This window comes from Lontra canadensis, unplaced genomic scaffold, assembly GCF_010015895.1.
Source record: "Lontra canadensis isolate GAN:19392208 unplaced genomic scaffold, GSC_riverotter_1.0 scaffold12, whole genome shotgun sequence".
NCBI lineage: Eukaryota > Metazoa > Chordata > Mammalia > Carnivora > Mustelidae > Lontra > Lontra canadensis.
In genome coordinates, this window is record NW_022631006.1 from 10,051,935 (window position 1) to 10,071,803 (window position 19,869).

General features: G+C 44.7%; 1 protein-coding gene across 2 annotated transcripts in view; it reads right to left on the reverse strand.

The window, feature by feature from the left end:
* The window catches only part of TMOD2 (tropomodulin 2), a 54,330-nt gene that overhangs the window by 33,327 nt on the left and 1,134 nt on the right, over positions 1-19,869 (reverse strand). For both annotated transcript variants that reach the window (XM_032856474.1, XM_032856472.1), the window contains exons 2-4: positions 6,414-6,608; positions 4,733-4,889; positions 122-244 (exon numbers count right to left, since the gene is read on the reverse strand). In XM_032856474.1, coding sequence (XP_032712365.1) covers positions 122-244; positions 4,733-4,889; positions 6,414-6,539 — 406 coding nt within the window. In that variant the 5' untranslated portion in view covers positions 6,540-6,608. The remainder of the gene's footprint in view (positions 1-121; positions 245-4,732; positions 4,890-6,413; positions 6,609-19,869) is intronic.

Consider the following 19,869-nt stretch of genomic DNA (forward strand, 5'->3'; position numbering starts at 1 on the left):
GCTGAAGTCACCTGGTATTGCAATATTGATGAGTAGTTATCCAAAAGCCCAGAGGCTGCTGCCAGTGTGTGCCTGAAGGTCCAGAGCCAGACAGAAAAGTGTCCCAGAGCTGAGGACTAACCTGCAAGATCATAGAGTTCGGTGTCGGAGGCACTGGCCAAAGCTTCTTCCAGTTCTGGGTCAAGGGTCACTTTTTCTTCTTTACGAGTTTCTATGGGCTTTTCTTTGGGGATGAAGACTCTCCCTTTAAATCAGAAGGAAAACAAAAACCACACTGTGCTGCTGACCAAGGCAGGGTAAAAGGACTGACCAGACAATGCAGTTCTGAGAGCCACTGAGAGCCAAACCTTAGGCCCATTGAGCACCCAACTGGGATTCCTTCATTGCTGGGATAATGTCAGTATCATTAATCCACCATTAGAGGGAGGGAACGTCAGAGGAGGAATCCTGCATTCTGCAACACAGAGATGTGAGGAGACTATCGTCCTTAAACGTAGAAGGAAACGGTGGTTTCTACCTCTCTACTATGGATTGCCAGCATTGCCCTTAGACCTGGGCAAGAGAGGCCCTGCCATGGGCCCCATGCTTTATAGGGCCCACTGTGGTCCTCCTCTCCTGCAATCTCCCTCCTCCCCACAGAAAGGGAGAAGTCATGGGGCCAAAGGGACATTCCCACCGAGAATCCCACCTGCTAGGCTCCGCTCCAGGCATCTGGGACCTTGGAATTCCCTGCTCAAAGACCCCTGAACTTGCTTCCAGGGCCTGTATGCATCCCTTCCCCATGTCCATCCTCCCAAAGGCATGTCACATTGCTGGAGTGGGCACCCCCAGGCCAAGGGGAGGTTATTTGTGAGTGAGATGAACGCAGCTTCAATCTGTAGGCTGTGTGTCAAATATGTGTGAGGCTCTAGCAGTGTAGGACAGATCCATATGCTTGCATGGAACTTTTGGAAGCCCAAGAATCCTGGGCTTCTAGGTGTATGCGTGACAGGATAGAACATATTTTAACAGTTTACTAGTTTTTAAACATTTATTAAAAATGGCACATGGGCTTCTATTTGTATTCTTCCCTTGGATCCTGTAAATACTGGAGGCAGAGTCAACCACACAGCCCCAGGGGTTCCTGAGGGACAAACCAGAGCTCTCTTGAGTTTTCCTTGCTAGACTGAGATTGTAGACCACTAGGATGCTCTATCTGGGGTCACTTGGAGTAGCGTAGTGACCCGGGGATACAGCTACTCTCCAGACATACCAAAGGAAGTCAGATATAAAAGGAGAACTCAGGATTGATGTGTTTAGAAGTTGTAGAGGTCTGTGAACAGCAAGGTACAATGTGCTTCCCACATGGGGATACTTTGCCTTCACCTCCCACTTCGTCCTCGCAGTCAGATTCCATTTGTCTGAGTATGCTGACATCTATGCCCTACCTCCTCAGCCCCAACCTCTGAAGATCACATCGCTGGGAGGATGGCATATTACCTGCTCCTAACTTTCAGCCAGTGCAACGTACCCACATCCCACGCGCGCAATGACTCATAAGGGGAAACCTAGGACATCCCAGAGTTGCCATAGCAATACTCCAAACCTGCTTACACTCTTTCCCAATTCCTGCCAGCTTTTCACTCTTCATTTCTTTTCTGGAGCTTCTCTTCTTGGCATGATCTTTGAAATTGGTCTCCTCCAGTTTGATCTTTGGAGTTCCCTATAGACTCACCCTTCCACTGCCTTCTCTTTGTCATCTTGGGTAGAACACAGAGCTGGCTCCCAGTTCAGCCAATGGAGACCAACACTCTTTCCAGATCTCTCTGGCTGGCCAGCCCTCCCCACTCCCACTGGAAAGGTAAAAGTCAAACCCAAAGTCAGTAACTCTCCTTCATAAATCCTCTCCAACAGCTGTCCCTGGTTGCAGGGGCTGCTGACTTCTTGATAGCTGACCAGATCTTCAAATGGCTAGACATGAAATCAGGGATCAAGCAGCACTGGGCACCCTCGGGAAATACCACTGCTTGTGGTCAGACTGGGGTATCCTGGCCACAATGTCTCCTCCACTGACCATCACCCTGCTTCCTGCCTCCCCATCATGTAAATTGCCACCTTCCCCAGAAAGAAAGAAAATACACTGGAGCTTAATGAAAAATATAAGGAGAATGGCTAGAAGATAGAAAATGGAAAAGAAAATAACCAATCAATAACATTTCAGACATTGGGGTTTGTCCCAGATTTCTTTTTCAGAATATCTGCAACCTGAAGCATTTTCTTTGTGGCTCCAGTGACTTTGGTTCCAGAGTTACCAAGATGTCTACATTCCACTTTCCCATGAGTGTTCAGAATTACCCTCAACACCATGTGCACAGGGGACCCACAGCTTTTGAACTTTAGGACAACTGCTGCTGCACATCATTCCTGGGGGGGGGGTGGCGGGCAACCAAACAAGTTCTAAGTGCATAAAGCTACTGCAGAGAGTAAAACGTGGCCCAGGCACCTGAGGGCTTAGTGCATACGGTGTTCAGAGCTGAGGTTGCATACCCCTCCCGTGAGACCTTTACTGTAGCTTCCACTGCCTCCAGATCACCCACTGGTCCTTCTGTGGTGGGGCGGGGGGGGGGGCGGTCTGCATGTTCTACTCTATTCCCTCTGCTCTGTTTGGAAAACTTGCTTTCTGAGCATTTTGCCCAACAGTGTTGATTTCCAACCTTCTCCTAAGCTACACCGGGCAACTGTATACCCCTTTTGTCTCCCCATTTACTACTCAGACTGCCCCTATTTCCTAGCTCCCCTGTGAATCACCTGCAGATTAATCTGGATCAAGAGATAATTTACTGTGACTGTTCCTCAGACCTTGACTCTGAGAAGAAGAGACAAAGTTTTCCCCTTATTATTGTCACTACCCTAATACTGGATGTTTGTTGGGATTTTATTGAAGATTTGACATTGTAACTTTTCTTTCACAATGAACTCAGTCCAATAGCAGCTACACTGCCATAGAGACAGCTCCGTATTTCTATGGTAATCCTTAGTTATCTGCCCAATATTTCACTGTCCAACATCACTTTCTTAATAAATTGACACGATCAGTGGTGCATGATCCATCAAATGAGCACGATTCAGAGGAGAGCCAGATGTTGTGTAACAGAAGGCAGCAGTGCTCGGACTCACGCCAGCTGAGGAATCATGCTCCTGCTGCCCAAGGCCACTTCATACGCTCCCAGGTAGCGGTCATTCGAACCTGTATTTCTCAAGAGCCTCCCCTGGGCCAGCGTCTATGCTGGGGGGCAAGAGAGACACAATCCCACAGTGGAGACCTCATCTAAGGTGGGAAACGCACAAAACCCAAAGTAAATAAATCAAACGATGAACGTAGCGCCATGAAAGCAATCCACGAGTGTCATGGCAGAGAGAAGGGATCTATTTTAGACAGAAGGGTCAGGAAAAGAAAGCCCGAAGCCCTGGTGTTTAAGCTCAGACTTAAAGAATGTGAAAACTGGGGACGTGGGTCGGAGGGAAGAGATCATGAGGAGACCCCGGGGTAGGAAAAGAGCTGGGCAGTTTTGGGGAACTGAACGCAGACAGCGGGGCTGAGGCTTGGCAGGGGAAGGTGATCAGAGAAGTGGGTAAGGTGAGCTCTCCCTGGGCGCTGAGGACCACAGTGAGGCTTTGAGGTTTCAAGCAGGGAAGCGACATGATCTGATTTGCATTTTGAAAAGACTGTCGTTGCCATGAGGATATAGATGATTCCGTTAGGATCTGTGGGCCCAAGTCCCTCTCTGTAGCTGAGGAAACCACACAGGCTCTTGGTAACTACTTTTTGTCCCAAAGGAAGCCCGGGGTTGGGAGCTAAGGCGGACTGTTTTCCCTGTCTTGGTTCTGAGCTCAATCCCAGCATGGAGGAACATCCCTTTGCTCCTCGGAGCCTCTCCAGGACAATCACAGAGCTTCTCTCACTAGACCAGAAACTCCCTGAGGGCAAGGCAGGAACCTATGCACTGTGGTGCCAACACCTGGCACATGGCTCTGCACAGAGCAGGTGCTTGGTAAATGCTGGATGAGGGTATGCTTGACTGCATTGGTCTCTAACAGTAGCATCTTAGGTTAGGGGTCTGGTGCCACAGCTATCCTAGACATGGAACAGAAAGGCCTGGAGCGGATATCTGCAACCGGTAAAGGCTCAGGCTAAGAGCAACGCACCAATGCCTACCAGACCTTCTCTCAGGCACAACACCTCACACTGCCAGAGCTTTTGCTTTGGGGCTTCAGATATTTTTCATAGAACTAATTTGAGTACCTTGAGCATTAATTTAATTAGCTTCTATATTTTCATATTATTCTTACAGAATTTTTTGGGTAACTAATAAACCTTATTTTTTCAGAGCAGTTTTAGGTGTGTAAAGGACAGTACAGAGAGTTGCCATATACTCCTTGTCCCATGCTTACAAACCCTCCCCCAATTACATCCTGCAGCAGAGCACGACGTTTGTCACAACTGATGAAACCTACGTTGCCATCGTTATCATCCAAAGTCCATAGTTTATGTCAGGGTCCACTCTTGGGTAGTGCACAATCTATAGGTCTGGACAAAAGTATACTGACGTGTCTCTACCAGCCATGATTCTTTTTACTAATGAATCCAGTTCTTGGCTTCTTTCCCACTTCTAGGTCAGTTCACTTGCTGGAGCCACCTTGACAAGACATGAGGAGTACCTTAGTCCCGGGATGTGGTGCCTGCAGTCCTTACCTTTCTTTTCTCCAGTGAAGGGCACAAAGTCTTCCCTGTCCTTCTGTTCCAAAGCCTCCTTCTCCAGGTACATGAGGAGGTGCTCACGGTCAAACGGGCCGGTGGCTGCTTTCTGGGTCTGGTCTTTCTGTCGGAATCCAGCTGGTAGCAGTGCGCTCTAACGAAACAGAGATGTGAGCAGGAAGGATGGTGTTCACCCTACTGACACTCTGGGACTTGGCCCCCACCCCTGGCCCTGCTGTCTATGGGGGAGGCAGGGAGAAGGACACCTGTGCAGAGATGCAGGTGTGCACTGAGGGCTGGGGACTCTGGCACGTGCCCGAGGCCCTACCTGCTCTAACCTCCTGTGCTGAGAGGGAGCCCCCGCCATGCACACAGGCAGATTACAGCCGGCCAGAGCCATCTCTGGGCCTTCAGAGCTGCATTCTAGAATGTGGTAGCAAAAGACCAGGCACCCTCCATGGCCTCCTTCCTCGTAGATCACACTTGGGTTTGGCCAGATCTCTATCCAAGGTTCTCCCAAGCAGGCATACAGACACTAACAAGGAGCCAAAATGGCTATACTCTCTTATTTCTAGCCTCTTTCCTGGGAAATCACCCAGCACATAAGCAAGTATTAGGGTAGATGCTGACACCTGCTTGACTGAGCTGGACGATTCCTTCCTTAATGTTCAAACATAAAAACTTTTTTTTTAAGACTGTGTTTTGGGTTATTTATTTATTTTTAATCTATTTTTTAAATTTAAAAATTATGTATACATATTCTTTGGTTCAAGGGTACAGGTCTGTGATTTGTCAGTCTTATATAATACTCGGTGCTCATTACAACACATACACTCCCCAATGTCTATCAAAGATAAAAACATTTTAAAAAGTAAATAAAATACCCAAAGTGTCTGGCATATCAGCACATTGTATATATAATTTTTAGTGATATTTTTCTTTATAGTAAAATCACTACTTTGGATGCCTCTGACTCTAATTTTCAGAAAATACCATCAGGACTGAAGAAAGTGCTTGCGAAACAAACACTGTAACAAGCTACTTTGTTTTTCAAGAGCTCATAAAAATATTAGAATCTCCACTTAAATTCACATGATATTGTTGTTATAATTCAAACATCTCCATTGTTGTGAGATCACCAAAGATTTCTAGTTATTTATGCATTTTAAAAAAATGAAGTATAAAAAAGATCTACTTAGGGGGTTAAAGACCTGGTTTAAATAGCATCTCTGACGTTTACTAGTATGAGCTCTTCTGTAAATTACTTCTTCACATCTGTTCCCCTCATTTATGAAATGGGAATAATATAATTTACCCCTAGGGATTCTGTGCCCAGTAGGGTATAAGACCTCCAAGAAGAAATTTGGTAAGATTTGTCCACTTTTCCTCTTTCCTTTCTTCTTCCCTAAGTCAAAGCAGTCCTTTCTCAAGCAATGGAAAATATGTTTTACCATTTACATTAAATTGGTTTTTGAGAAATTTGCCATATCATATTGTAGACGTGGCTACTGAGTTTCTTTATGAATCTGTCAGAGTAAGTGATCAAGAACCAATCAGGGAAAGAACACGGAATTTGTATTTGGAGCTAAGGGATTTCTACACTTTTGTTTAAGGACCAAGCCACACCATTTATCCCCTACTACCACTGACCACGATGTTTCCATTGCAGCTCACGAACCTTGGGATCCAGGTCATCAAGAACATTTTCCAACTGTTTCAGTTCCTCTTCTGAGAGTTTGCCAAGAAGCTCATCTTCATCAATGTTCTTGTATTTCTCCAGCTCTTTTTGAAAAGGGAGTGCCATGGCTTCTTATAAGTCCTTCTCATGGGTCACGGACATTTAAACAGGCCAGCCTCCTGAGACTTCAGAATACTACCAATCAGAAAGAAACACCATGATCGTACTCAGCAAACAGGACTTAGTCACAGGAGACAAAGCCTGTGCTATCTGCCAATGGAGTCTTTATTGGACAAAGATTCCACAAAATGGTCACACCACCTCCGTTTGCAGAGCGACCTGACAGCTTAGAATGGGTTTCCATGTGTACTCTTTCACTTACTTAGATCTTTACAAACACCCCAGAAAGGTAGTCTGGACGGATACTACTATCCCATCTGACAGGCAAATATTCTGAGGCAAAGGTGGCTAAGTGCCTTGCTCGAGGCTCCAGAGCTGCCATGTGCCAGACCTCCTGGTTCCCAGCGTGCAGGGTGCCTTTCTGCCACACTACTCTGCCTCCTCCGGCTTTCCATAGAAAACAGAGAAAAACAATGAGCTAATTGTAAGGCCTTCGTAAGAAGCATACTTGTGTCTTTTCAGGGAGAGAGTGATGGGAAGAATATAAAATGGGGCTCATTCAGGAAAGAGAGTTTGGAACGTCCATGTGAGAAAGCATTGTCCAGTAACTCCCTGCAATTAATCTCAGTAAGATCCTAACATCCTGACTGCATAGTCTCTCCACACTTCCCCTCTCTTTTTGTTCTTCCCCCGTCTCCTGTTCTCTTTCTAGTCTCGTGTTTTTTTGTGTCCTTAATCATGCTGCCTAGTTCGTTAAACCTCTAGTCTGCTCTCCTTTCAACCCCTTCTTTTATCCTACCTCACTGCTAAACTTCCATTCAGAATGTAATTCTTACTCAATCCCATCTTTCTTGCAAAGGATTTTCCATCTCTCCTCTAGAAGGATAATATTGCATTTAGGAAATAGCAAGGCACTTAGCTGATTGTGTTTCTCCCTAGGCAATATTAAATTCAATCAGATCTTTCAAGACAATTAGTATTTGCTGTGCACCTACTGTTTGCCAGGCACACACCTAGAAAGCAGGAACCTAAAGATGAACAAGATGCAACCCCTTCTTCAAGAAGATCACAGCTCAGACACACAAATAGAGATAATGCCATTTGATAAGTGCTACAATAGAAGTAAAGCATAAAATAGGTCTAAAAACACATGAAGTAATCATTGGGTAAAGTGGGGGAGGGGGGTTAAGGGGAAACTGTGAAAAAGAGGTTGCCTTTGAGCCTTGAAGGAAGAGACCATAGTGGGGATGTGGGTGGGGAAGGGTTATTCCAGAAAAAAGGAACAGTATAAACAAAGGCAAAAGATAAGAAAGGTGGATGATGGTGTGTTGGTGAATGGTTGGTGTGCTACAGGGAAAGGAAAGAACTAAAGTCAAGAAAGGGACATTTGTGAAGGGCCTTCCTTATAATCCCTGCCAAGGAAACTGGGCTCTGTCCTGTTGGAAATGGGAGCCACTATAGATGTTTAAAACAGAGGAATCATCTGAGAAGCCAGTTTTTTACATAAAGTAATTCAAAAGGTAAGAATAAAGAATGGGTTGGCATAGGAAGAGACCAGTTGAAGGTGAGCCACTGAACAGTTATTAGAATGTTGCTTCCTTTTCTAATTCAACTGCTCACCACATTCAAGTTTGTGGTTTTCTGTTTAGATATCTTTTCTATGTACAACATAACTGTCTTTTCCACTAGCCAACCTTCTTTTAATCTTCCGTTGATATAATACAGTAAAATGAACAAATAAACAGAACCCTCCCCTAAAAACCATCCCACTAAAGTCAGAGACCAATTAGATCATGGGTACCCTGTTTAAGTCCCAGTTACCACTAATTTATCATGTGACACAGGGCACAGACCGAAATCTGCCAGGCCCTTAACCATCAAATGAACTGGCTAAACCATCCTTCTTAATGGACTTGACATTACACAGTTTCCCACATTTAACATTCTGAAATTCAGATGTGTTTTACAATTGATGATCCTACAATTACTGTGGGCCCAACAGCAGTCAAGATGTCCCTGACATTGCTTATGAATGCGTAATAGCAAAAGCACCAGCTTCAAAACTAGAAGAATGGGTGTCAGGGATTCGGAAAACAAAACAAAACAAAACAAAAATCCCAGGGACTTGTAAAAATAGTGGACCACTCTTTTGAAACCTAAAGGGGAGGGAGTGAGACAGGTGGCAACTCAGGGATGTTTAGCAATGCTCCCAAAGGAAGATGCAGGTTAAGCTAGTGCCACATAATTACAGAGTGGGCTTAAAAGCCCAGATTAATGGCTTTTAGCTCTTTCACAGGTTTGTTTTTTTTTTTTAAATGACCACTCTTGATGGTGCAGCAGCAATACTGGATGGAAAAAAAAGACATTCGTTATTGTGAATCAAAAAGTGATACAAAAAGTTACACTCTAAACGTGAAGAACTTTTAAGAATATTAACCAATTCATTTCAATTGTATCTGCCTTTTCTATGCCTGGTGTGATCTATAATTAAAAAAATCTATTCATAGAAGCTTTATTTCAAATAGCCAAAAACTATAAGTAAACTGAATGATCATTGGTGGGTGAATGGATTAAAAAATCATGGTATATCCACATAACGGAAACTACTGGGAAGTAAAAAGGAATAAACTACTGAAACACGCATCGACATGGATGAACATCAAAATAATTACACTAATGAAAGAAGCCAGACCCAAAAGAATGCATCGGGTATGACTCCATGTATCTAAAATGCTAGAGACTGTAATTTATATGACAGTTATAAAACAGTTATATGACAGTTATAAAACAAAGTCGTAGTTGCTTGGGGATGGAAGAGAGAGAGGTAGGGAGGGGTAAAGGGAGGGATCATGAAGGGACATAAAGAAAATTTTGAGTTTTACATATGTTTATTCACTACCTTGATTGTGGTGGTTTCACAGGTGCATGCATACCTTTATACTTAGCAAACTCTACACTTTACATATATGCAATTTGTTGTAATTAAGTTAAAAGATTTCAAAAAAGTCTCTGTAAGTCTAAAACTGTTCTTTCAATAAAGTGAAAATTATATATATATATTTATTTAAAGATTTATTTATTTACTTATTTACATGGCACAGAGAGAGACAGCAAAAGAGGGAACACAAACAGGGAGAGTGGGAGAGGGAGAAGCAGGCTTCCCGCCAAGCAGCGAGCCTCACCTGGGGCTTGATTCCAGGACCCTGGGATCATGACCTGAGCCAAAGGCAGACGCTTAACGACTGAGCCGCTAAGTGCCCCGAAAATTATGTTTTTAAGGAAGCATGTATCATATTTTATCTGGCAGCATTTTTTCCTTAGTGGTACATAAAATATTGGTGTGTTTTAAATTGGTGATATCTTAGGCCTGGTAAGATTCTATTTGTACTTCTAGTCCAGGATTCTAAAGCTATCCTCCTAACTTCACATTTTTCTATGAAACTGACTTGCTTTCCTGATTTTCTAGATCCTATCATTAATCTACCAGTCACTCACTTTAAAAACTTGGACCACCCTTCGATTCTCCCCCTCTTTCCATGGCCACCTGGTTAGCATTTCCTGCAGATTCTGACTGTACAGAACCTTTCACACCACCCCTCTTCCTGTCACTCTTGTTTTGCACCTCTGTCCTTTGGGCCTGAAGTACTCTAACAGCATTTGAATGGCTTCTGTTCTTCCTTCTGAGCCACCAGAACACCACAATCGGGTCATCTCTCTTTACACTGCTAAAAAGCCACTTCTCTGGGTAAGGACTTACAACGGCTCCCTCTTGTCTACAGAATGAAATTCAGACAGTCTAACATCCAAAACTCCCACAATTTGGCTTCAGTTTGCACTTTCTGCTTTCGGTCTCCATTACTTTCCCAGGGGTTACTCTACTCCAGCCAGAAGGCTTATTGGCTCCCCGTGACAGGCAGGATAATGACCCCCTACCCATGTCCAAGCTGGAATCCTCTGGGACCTGGGGATACACTACTTTACATGGCAAAAGGGACCGGGTGGGTTAAATAAAGGATCTTAAAATAGAGAGATTATCCTGGATTATCTGGGTGGGTTCAACAGAATCACAAGGGCTCTTAAAAGATGGAAGAGGCAGGCAGGAGAGCCAGAGGAGGTGTGATGACAGGATCAGAGGGTGGAGTGATATGATTCCTGGCTCTGAAGACGACAGAGGAAGGGGCTGAGAGCTGGGAAATGCGGCTGGCCTCTAGAAGCTGGGGAAAAAAAGGGAAATGGATTCTCTTCCAGAGCTTTCAGAAAGGATCACAGACCTGCTGACACCTTGACGTTAGGCCAGTGACACCAGTCTTGGATTTCTGACCTCCAAAACTGCAATGTAACAAATCCTTGTTGCCTGAAGCCACTGAATTTGTGACAGCAGCAACAGAAAACGAAGACACTCTCTTTCCCATATATTTCCATTTTTCAAGATAATTGTTCCAGATATCTTCTGTTTGCCCCTCTACATCCACTTTCTGCCTTGCTCCGTGCCCCAGGAACATAACATATTTAAACTGCGCCCACGGGCTCTATTGCTCTCGGGCGCACGTTTGGCCAATAGCAGGCCCTGGTGAGAAGCCAGAGGGCAGGGAGAAAGGGAGGAAGCTGGTCCAGAAGGCCACAGCTCCTCTCAGGCAGCTCCTTATTCTCAGCTGCTCTCCCCTTCAGCGGACCCTAGGCCTGGGGTGGTGAAGGGTCTCTGTTGTGGCCCATGCCTGAGTTCTGCCGTCCTGCATTCCCAAAACTCACCCCACATCTTTGTGAATAGCCTCTTTATTAAAACTTCTTCAAATTATTCAGTTTGAGTGTGTCCTCTGTTTCTTGTTGGGACTTTGGCTGATACAGTAATATTCCTTGGGAATGCCCTTCTCTGTTCTCATGGCCTATCCATGTGCTTTGCTTTTGAGATCTGGCTCAAATCCCAGCTCTGCAGGACCACAGCATGTCAGAGGCGACTGAGGCCTTAGAGATCATCCAGTCTGGTGGCAGAGATGGTTTTCCCTCTCTTCCCTGGTCACTCTGTCTCGGTTTCTTGTGGCAATTCCTCTTCCTCCACTTGAAATGCTGGCATCCTCCATAGTCCTGTTTTATTATTTTTTTATTTTTTTAAGGATTTTATTTATTTATTTGACAGAGAGACAGAGAGATCACAAGTAGGCAGAGAAAGAGAGAGAGAAGGAAACAGGCTCCCCGCTGAGCAGAGAGCCAATCCGGGGCTCAATCCCAGGACCCTGGGATCATGACCTGAGCCGAAGGCAGAGGCTTTAACCCACTGAACCACCCAGGCACCCCCATAGTCCTGTTTTAGAACTTCTCTTCTCACATTATCATTCTCCCTGGCAGAACTCACTGCCTCCAAACTTTTAACTATAATCCATATGTTAAAGACTCCCAAAATCCATATCTTTGTTCTAGACCCCATTCCTGAGGGCTAGGTCTGAATATTTCTAGCTGCCAAACCAACATCTTCACTTGGTTCCCTCAAGTACCTCTGAGGACTCTCATCAACCAGGGAGCCATCCTTGACACCATCTTTTCCTTGTCTCCTCCCCCTCCCCATTAATCACCAAGTTCTGTTCTTACCTAAACATGTTAGAATCCACCCACCGGACTTGTCTGCTCTGCCACATCCAGCCTTACCCACTCTCCATCCATTCTCCACGTAAATAGCCAAAATGACTTTTTTAAACAACTTTGCCCTATTACTTAAAATTCTCCAAGGCTTCCCACTGCCTTGAGGATAAGGATCAGATTCACAGTCTGGCCCCTGTCCTCCTCATCAGCCTCATCCTGCACCACACTCCCCATCTCCTCCTGGCTCCAGCCTCCTGGACCACTTCCAATTCCTGGATCGTGCCTTATGCCGCTTGCTCTGCTCAGAGTACTAGTGACCCCCACCCTCCTTGGCTGAATACTGTCGTATTCATCTTCTGGTCTCATGTAATCTTCAGTTCCTCAGGGAGGCCTTGTTCAGACACTAAGACAAGGTCTGGGTCACTTCTCTCCCCTATGGCATACCCCTTGATCACTGCTCTTGACTTTATTACCATTGCTTGTTTTATCTCTATCTTCCTTGCTAATCTCTGGGAGGATGGGGGACTGTGTCAGTTTTAGTCACTGTTATAATTCTGGTTCCCCAACACAAGTTTTTTTTTTTTAATTTAATTTATTTATTTGGGAGAGAGGGAGACAGAGACAGAGCGAGCATGGCAGTGGGGAGAGGGAGAAGCAGGCTTCCCACTGAGCAGGGAGCAAGACGCGGGGCTCCATCCCAGGACCCTGGAATCATGACCTGAGCCAAAGGCAGACACTTGACCTACTGAGCCACCCAGGCACCCCAACACAAGTCTTGACCCAAAGTAGGCATCCCACAAATGCAAATGAAGAAAATGAGCACAGAGGTGAAGTGACCCCCTGGTCCAGAGCTCATTCCACTATATGCAGTGCCTCTACTCTGTGTCATAGAAATTTTTGAGGCCACCTAAGACTACAGAAATTGCTCCTTTCCTAAATTCACATTGCCTATGTCACCAATTTGGTGTTCATCTCTTGCTCTCTCGTTATCTTTTCATGTTTGTTACATATATGGTTCTCTCTTCAACTATACCACGAATTCCCAGAGGACAGGGTCAACATGGTAATTCTTTATATTCTTAGGCTTTGCAAGCTCAGGTTTGCGTATTCATTCAACAAGTATCTACTGAAAGCCCATGATTTCCAGATACTGCTGGGACAATAGCAGTGAACTAAATAAATGATACCCTGTGCCTCAACCAAGCTTACAGTTTAGTAGGGTGAGTAGTTACAATAACATGTTAACACTATGTAACAGTACCTGTTAAGACAAATTGCATATGTTGCATAAATGAGGGGGTGTCAAAGCCAGAGGAGAAAAAAAAGTAGTGCATCCTCCTGGAGCACAACTTTGACTTGAAGATTTGGGGGAGAACCAATTACTATTGTTTAATACAAAATACAGACATACTGTGGATGGAGAAGAATGCAGCATTCACAGAGCTTTTAATGTCAAACTGCAGATTTCTGGCTCATGGCTGGCTGGCCTGCTGTAGCTCCTGCCTGGGCCCCACAAGGTTTCACATCTGTTCTCTCCTCATGTTGGTGATGCCACAGTAGAAAGTCTGCACAAAGCACTGCAGCAGCGTCACCTCCGGCAGAGTGTCTGTCTCACGGCAAGCGCTCAGCAGGCAACAAGATACTGACGCACATGCTGGAATGAAGCAAGTGCCCAGCAAGGCTTCCCAGAGTCCAGGTGGGAGTGTACACCAAGGCAGTTAGGAACACAGAAGACAGGAGTAAGGACTAGAACTGAAGGTAGAATGCTCGGGCCCCCTAATAACTCTTTGGTTACCCAAAGACACAGGCTCTAGTAAGGAAAACAAGGAGTATAGCTTTCTTTGCTTCAATTTCCACTGCCTTATTCGTATAACTGCAGAATGAAAGAGGAAAAAATCAGATACCACACCAAATGGCCAGCCTTTGGCACAAAGACTCGGAACCACTGTCAAAACAAGCAGTCCTATTTATTAAACCCTGTCCAAACCAGAGACTAATTTTTGCAAAAGAGTAAACAAAAAATACCCTGAAAAACCTAGTGAAAAACTAGTGAAAAGTTTTTTAAACTGGCAAAACAGTGCCATAAGTTATGTCAGAGGATGTACATTTCTAGGAAAGCTACATAGGACTGCGCATGGAAAAGACATACCACACTAGACGGGAGAGGGGGTATTGCCTGGAGAAAGGGGACTTGGGCTTCAACTATAGTGGTGATGATTTATTCCCAAGTAGGGATAGGGAAATGAGAATTTATTATTCTCTATTATAAATATTTAATATTTCATAATTATTTTTAAATAATCAGGGAACCAAAGTGCATGAGGGCCATACCTATGTTTTTCTAAAATTAGTAAATTAGAACGAAATCAACATATCATCATATTCTCCAACAAGACATGAGTTGTTCCTATATATTTAATTCCTTTCTAGCTGTGGGTAAATACAAAATGTATACAAAACACACAGCCTAGGTTTTAAAATCTAGCTATTTGGGTTTTTAAAAAAGATTTTATTTGAGAGAGAGAGAGAGAATGTGTGTGTGTGTGTGTTCACAAGCAGGGGGAGGGGCAGAGGGAGAAGGCTCTCTGCTGAGCAGGGAGCCAGATGTGGGGCTCCATCCCAAGACCCTGGGATCATGACCTAAGCTAAAGGCAGACACTTAACTGACTGTGCTGCCCATGTGCCCCCAAATCAAGCTTTTTGAAGATGGCCCAGTCATGTCTGTTTCTCTCTCTCTTTTTTAAAAAACCAAATGGCTCCTACCATATTCTGGGAATACTTGCAGAGGATGAAGGACAGAGAATGGGGTGAGATAAGAAGGAATTTCAGGCAAAAAGTACAACAGGTCAATTGAAGGGAACAAGCTGAAGGGGGAATGAGGAACAGATCTTACCAGAATGAAGAGTTTGTATCTGAGACTATTTGGTCTTAACTTCCCAAACTTATCACACAAAAGTTGCCATGGCTCAAATTTTGCTTGAAAACAGTCTCCTTTTAAAACAATGTGCCCACCAGTGAACCACCCCCTCCGGGTTCAGAAGACTTAAAGCAGGGGCCTTGGAGATAACCAGCCCTGGGTGTGATCAGTACAGGTCTGAGTACAAGTGAAACTTCTCCAAGCCTCTGTTCCTTCCTCTGTAAAACAGGCTAAAGACCAGTATTCATCTCAGAAGGTGGAGGTGATGCTTAATGTGATAATGTGTGCACTAGGAGCAATGCCTACACACAAAGACTTGGAACCAAAGTCAAAATGAGCAGCCCTATTTATTAAACCGTGCCTAGTGCAACACACATACAAACCCTCAGTCAAAGCCATTTCTCTTTTGTCCTTGGTCTGGGAATAGTCTTTTATTTGGGGTATCTGTTCCCTCTGTTATCCTTGTTGGGATCTGTTGAATACAGAGAGGCAGCATCTTCTAAGAGCCCTGGGTCAGAGTTGCCAGGTGTAGTAAGCCACTATGTAGAGGCTGACCAAAGGAGGAGGTAGGATCCCCCCTTGGCAGGAAGCAGCCAAGAAGCTTCCTGATGGGGGCAGAAGCTCCTCAGCATGGAAGACTGAGACTCTGCCCAGACTGCTACCTGGTTTCTCACTCTCTTGGCAGGTGCTACTTCCTGCTGCTGCTTGATCCCTTTGTCTGGCCCTATTCTCTGTTTTCTGAGGCGCTCCCATTTCCCGACTTCCATCTCCTTGCCTTGTACGTGGGTATCTGTATCTGTTGGTTCACCCTGCCTTTGGAAGTTGATGGCTTCTCACTTCTGGACCAGCACTATGGGTTCCTACTTTCTGTCTTTTGATTCCCGTGCCCTCTGGCTCCTGCCGGCTTATGTAGCCTTTGACTCACCTACCTTGTCTCTTACTCTAGCCTCTGTATTCCAGCCAGGTTTGATCAATGTTTTGCTGTGCCATACTGGTACTACGCGCAGCACCTTGACTCATGACTACTTATCAAGATGATATGCAAAAGACTTAGTGAATGGTATGGAATGGGCACTGCCCAGTCAGAATGGTTGTCATCTCTAAACAACAGGGATGGCTATCCCTGCATGTATGGGCTGAACAGCAGCCCAGCTTACCAGACTCTAGACCCCTCCAACTGCTCTGATGAGAGGCCTCGTAGGGCTGGTGCCTCAGATTTGCTCCTTACTCATCTCCAGGCTTAGCACAGCTGGCCTTGTGTCCTGTTTCATGAGTTCCTATTACAATACCACAGTCCTAGAACTGACCTTCTCATTACCACTCCAACCAGAGGTCAATAGGGGAAACCTAGTGACATACTTAAAGAGAGGGGGTAGCATTGATGCTGAAACAGGAGGCAAAACGTAAAAGCAGAAATATGTATATTCCAGGTATAGCAAAAGTCTCTTTGCAGCAAAAGGCTCTGTATAAAACTGTGTTGTATCTTAAGAGTTGATTTTGTTTTCCTGGCCTGGCAACAGGAAGTCTTTTCTGCACATGCCTTCTATGAACCTCTACGAGCCACTTAGAGTCTATAAGAAACCATTTGGGTGTATGTGAATGAGAGGAAACCCTACACCTTCTGTTATGTCAAAAGTCTGGATCTGGGGCGCCTGGGTGGCTCAGTGGGTTAAGCCGCTGCCTTCGGCTCAGGTCATGATCTCAGGGTCCTGGGATCGAGTCCCGCATCGGGCTCTCTGCTCAGCAGGGAGCCTGCTTCCCCCCGCCCTTCCTCTCTCTCTGCCTGCCTCTCTGCCTACTTGTGATCTCTCTCTGTCAAATAAATAAATAAAAATCTTTAAAAAAAAAAAAAAAGTCTGGATCTGTTCTTTCCCCTAACACTCCCCTAACTCAAAATAAAAAGAACCACTACTGGGAACTTCCTTCTAGATGGACATAAATCTTGAATGTAGAGAGGAAAGGGACAGTGCTTTCAAGATGGTTCTCGAGTAGAGTTAACATTTCAAAGGTTTGGGAATTATTAATGTTTTGAGGTTGGAGTTAGGGGATGCAGTATCTTTTTCTTTTTTTTTTTCCCCTTCCTTTCTTCTTTTGTTTAAAGTAGGCTCCACACCTAAATATGGGTCTTGAACTCACAACCCCGAGATCAAGAGATGCATGTTCTATCTACTGAGCCTGCCAGGTGCCCCAGCGGATGCAGTATCTTATGAATAAATGATTGTGGGGTGCCTGGGTGGTTCAGTGGGTTGAGCATCTGCCTTTGGCTCAGGTCATGATCCCCAGGTCCTGGAATTGAGCGCCATGTCAGGATCCCTGCTCAGTGGGGAGCCTGCTTCTCCCTCTCCCTGTGCCTGCCGCTCCCCCCTGCTTCTGTTCTCTCTCTGTCAAATAAATAAAATCTTAAAAAATAAAGAAATAAAAAAGAATAAATGATTGAGAGTAGCCAAAACAAACCAAGAAAGGGAATTTGCCCTAAGCCCCCTCACACCTCCAATAGGATTTAAATCCTGGTAACTCAAAGCCACAGATTCACTGCAGCTGTGTGTCACTAACCAACTAGTTCTCTACAATTCTTTCTCTTTATATACTCTCTAATTTCATTGCTCCCGCCCACTTTATTTATTTTATTTTTATTTTTTTAAAGATTTTATTTATTTATTTGACAGGCAGAGATAGATCACAAGTAGGTAGAGAGGCAGGCAGAGAGAGAGGGGGAAGCAGGCTCCCTGCTGAGCAGAGAGCCTGACTCCAGGCTCTATCCCAGGACCCTGAGATCATACCCGAGCCAAAGGCAGAGGCTCCAACCGCTAAGTCACCCAGGTGCCCCACTCTCTCCCACTTTAATTTAAAAAGTCCACACTTACTGAAAAGACAAAAGAACATTACAACAAATACCTGCGTACTATTCTCTTCAATTCACTGTCATTTTGCCACATTTCCTGAGCTTGCTCCCCTACACTTAGAGTTGTCCCTGAACTAGCAGAAAGTTGCACATATCACGACACATTTCCTCTAATACCTGCACCTCACACGAAGGAGGACAGTGTCCTACATAACCACAGCACCACTACTGTGCCTCAGAAAATGAAAAGTAATTCCATCATATTATATAATATGTAGTCCCTGTTAAAATTTTCCAATTGTCTCCAAATAATCTTATAGCAATATATATATTGCTAAAGGATTTTATATATATATATATATATATGTGTGTGTGTGTGTGTGTGTGTGATATATATATATATGTATATATATATATATATTTTTTTTTTTCTGATTTAGGATCCGAAGTTTATGCATCTCAAATTGTTGTTACTCCACTTGAGTATTTTAATCTACAAAACTCCCCACCCTCCCAAATTTGACTTTCCAGTGTTTTTGGCAGGAACACTGCATAGGTGAAGTCATGATCTTATTGTATCCCAACAGGAGACTCTTAATAGGTGCTGGTAAGCTTGATCACTAGGCTGAGGTGATGACCTCCTCATCTTTCCATTGTAAGGACACATTTTCTAGAGGTAATCCATGATGAGATAATCCTATTCTCCAACAACCTCTCACTCAAAGATTTTGAACCCACGGATGAGTCCTTGCCTGAACTGGTTATGTTAGGGTTTGCTTAGCACTGGTTTTCTGGTTCTGGTATTCCTTTCATTGTGTATTATTCAAACAATGACCCATCAGTACTCATCCTCTCTTTCCTCAGCGCATGTGCTCTCTGGTTACTTCTTGCTGGGGCTTTCCCCCATGTCTTTGCTGACCACATCTGACCACTTGAGCCCAGACTGGGGGAGCCATTTGCTTCTCCATTAACCCGCCCACCTCATGACTGCATCTTCAGTAAATTAAAAACAAACACAAAGAAACCATGTTGCCCACCAACTTACAGCTCTGCGAACAATAAAGTGGCTATACTACATATTTATTAGGTTGACTGAAGAAAGTAGATAGAGAAAATCAGTTTTTTTTTTTTTTTTTTAATCAGATTGCCAGAGCCCTGAAAAATCTTTCCTCCTCACTAGGGTAAAGCCGCTCGTTCTGTCACAATCAGGCTTTTTGTAATGGTGTTGAACAGACGCAACCTCATCTCTTCAGTCCCCTGATATGAGAATCTTGGAAGAACAGAGGTTTAGAAATCATGCAGCCCAAACGCCCCATTTTACATGCATAGAGAGACTCAGGTCAAGGGGCTTGCCCAGAGTCTCTCAGCTCCTTAATGGTAGATATAGGACAGGAACCTGATTTGAAAAATACCTCCTCTGATGTTCTTTTTGTTCCCTTCCCAAGTGCCTTGTGATTTGGCTGTTTAATGGGCAAGATGATGCCATAGCACTCGCGGCCTCCTTCAACGCTAATTTGCATTTTGCCTGCATCACCTTCCCACCTTGTAAGGCTTTAAGTAAAAATTCCCATTAGGAACTTTTTATTAATATTATTTTTTAAAAATCCATCTTCATTTTTGCGGATCAACAGGGACAATTTAGGAAGGCTCAGGGAGCACAAGCTACCATGACTTTAACCAGGAAAAATAAAGGTCTCGATGACCTGCATCAGGCCGCTCCCTGAATACCGCTTTCCCAGAGGCTGAAACGCCCATGCGGGTTGACAGCTCCAGGGGTCGTAAGACGCCAGCCGGAAGGCACCCTTCCCCGTCGCCCGCTGCAACGATGCGGTGAGAGGCACCTGGCTTCAGGAGCTTGTCTAACAGTCACAGGAGAGGGGAAAGCGGGGAACAAAGCCCAGCGTGGAAAAACCCAGCCCCGCAGCGCGAGGAAGGCAGGAGACCGCGCCCTCACTGCAGCGGCCCGGCGGGCTGCCGAGGCTGCGGAGCCGCAGTGCGGAGCG